Genomic DNA, 2,269 nt, shown 5'->3' on the forward strand with positions numbered 1-2,269 from the left:
CTAAGGGAAATGGCATCAAGCTGACCATCATCGAGGAGAAGAAGGCCAGAGAACACAGAGCTTAAGTGACGAAGGAATGGGTTGTCTAAAGAGCATTTTTCAGATGTTTTCTTTTCAATATTAGCAACAACTAATACTAACAAAATACAGCCTATTTTTGTACACCAACTGATTCTATCACATTCATTATTTCTGTTGTCATGGAACACACTGAGAGCTTAAGAAAGCAGGTAGAGGAGCAGGGAAACGTTGTTAGAGAATTGAAGGCCCAGAAAGCCCCAAAAGAGGAGATCTCAACTGCCCTGAACAAATTATTCTCTCTGAAGACTGAACTGAAGGAAGCAGAGCAAATGGAAATTGGTAATCTCCTTGAAGAGATTCAGAAACTGAAGTTGGAGAATGGAGACGAAACTCTTATTAAAGAAAAGGAGGAACGTGTTTCACAGCTCCAAAAACTCGTTGAGCCCGAACCTGAAAAGAAACCAAAGGAGAAGAAGGTATTGGAACAATGAAGTGGCTTAGATGTAGGAGGCTGGACCTTCAAAGAAGGAGTTGCGAAAAATGAAGAGAGCAGAAGAGCAGAATCGTTCTGAGTCCGCTATTGTTCCTGCCAATGAGCAGTATGGTGATCTGCCCCTTATTCAGTCGGCAGAGACCACAGACAAAAAGTGGACAAGTCTTCACGACATTGAGAAGCATATTGGCGAAGAAGTCCTCATTCGAGGTCGTGCTTTCAATGTGAACCACAAGGGAAAATGCTGTTTTATTATCCTTCGTCAACACGTTGATTCTGTTCAGTGCTGTTTGTTCCAGGGTGCTACTGTTCCCAAACCCATGGTGAATTATGCCGGAAAGATCCCAAAGGAGAGTATCATCGATGTGGTCGGTACTGTCCAGAAGGTCGAGACTCCGATCGAGTCGGCTACCTTCAAGCATGTTGAGATCTCTGTCTCCAAGATCTTTGTTGTCTCGCGTGTTAAGGTGGAGCTTCCTTTCCAGCTGGACTCGGCTATGCGTACTGATGAGGAAATCGCTGCAAACGATGCTCTTGCTGAAGAAGATCGCAAATTCATCACTGTGAATGCTGATACACGTTTGGACAACCGTTGGATCGATCTCCGTACCCCAGCCAATCAGGCCATTATTCGTCTCAGTTCCGCAGTAGGACTTCTCTTCCGTGAGTATTTGATTAACCGTGATTTTGTGGAGATTCACACTCCCAAGATTATTCCTGGTGCTTCGGAAGGAGGTTCAAATGTTTTCAAACTGGACTATTTCGGTAACCAAGCATGTCTTGCCCAGTCACCACAATTCTACAAGCAAATGAGTACTGCTTGTGCTGATTTCGAACGTGTCTTTGAGGTGGGTCCTGTATTCCGAGCTGAGAACAGTAATACTCATCGCCATTTGTGTGAGTTTACTGGTCTGGATATGGAGATGACGATCAAGGAGAATTATCATGAAGCGCTTGATCTAATTGCTGACATGTTTGTGTATATCTTTGATGGATTGAATGCTCGTTTCCAGAAGGAATTGGAGGCTGTGAATGTGATCATGAAAACACATATTGATATGTAGGTACAGCATCCTTTCACTCCTCTGGTGTATCCCAAGAAGACTTTAATTCTTCCTTTCGTTGATGCTATGCATCTGTTGATTGACGCCGGATTTGATGTTGATCCCATGGGTGATATGAGGTAAGATTGATAATAGAGTGTGAGAATAGTACTCCTATGGAGAAGCAGTTGGGTCGTCTCGTGAAGGAGAAATACAATACTGATTTCTATATTCTTGATAAGTTCCCATTGGCTATTCGTCCCTTCTACACAATGCCTGATCCTCATAATCCTGTAATATATGTATCGATGGTGTAATTGGTTAGAAGCTTTCCAATTCGTTTGATATCTTCATTCGTGGTGAGGAAGTTGTGTCTGGAGCTCAACGTATTCATGATCCTGAGCTTTTAGCTGAGCGTGCGAAGGCTCATGGTGTGTCGTTGGACTCGCTGAAGGGATATTTGCAATCCTTCTCTCATGGTGCTTATCCTCATGCTGGATGTGGAGTGGGTCTGGAACGTGTTGTAATGTTGTTCCTTGGCTTACCGAACATTCGTTATGTAAGTATGTTCCCTAGAGATCCAAAGAGATGTTCTCCTTAAATGTACATTGTTTGTTTTTGAGATATTGATTGTTCTCAACAAACAGACAACAACATAACTGACAAATCCAGATCTCGAAGATTATCCACATATTCTGATTGTTTGAAGATG

At 42.8% G+C, this 2,269-nt stretch overlaps 1 protein-coding gene across 1 annotated transcript; it reads left to right on the forward strand.

Moving 5' to 3' along the window:
* Positions 1-200: 200 nt before the first annotated feature.
* On the forward strand, positions 201-2,158 carry JH06_5322 (aspartate-tRNA ligase; the record flags this gene model as incomplete). The annotated part of the gene is made up of 5 exons (XM_014669308.1): positions 201-497; positions 529-1,548; positions 1,579-1,697; positions 1,727-1,850; positions 1,883-2,158. The coding sequence occupies 5 exons, from the start codon at positions 201-203 to the stop codon at positions 2,156-2,158; spliced, it is 1,836 nt and encodes a 611-aa protein (XP_014524794.1).
* Between the last annotated feature and the right edge of the window lie 111 nt (positions 2,159-2,269).

Source organism: Blastocystis sp. subtype 4 (genome assembly GCF_000743755.1).
Source record: "Blastocystis sp. subtype 4 strain WR1 chromosome Unknown seqid_0690, whole genome shotgun sequence".
Lineage (NCBI taxonomy): Eukaryota > Bigyra > Opalinata > Blastocystidae > Blastocystis > Blastocystis sp. subtype 4.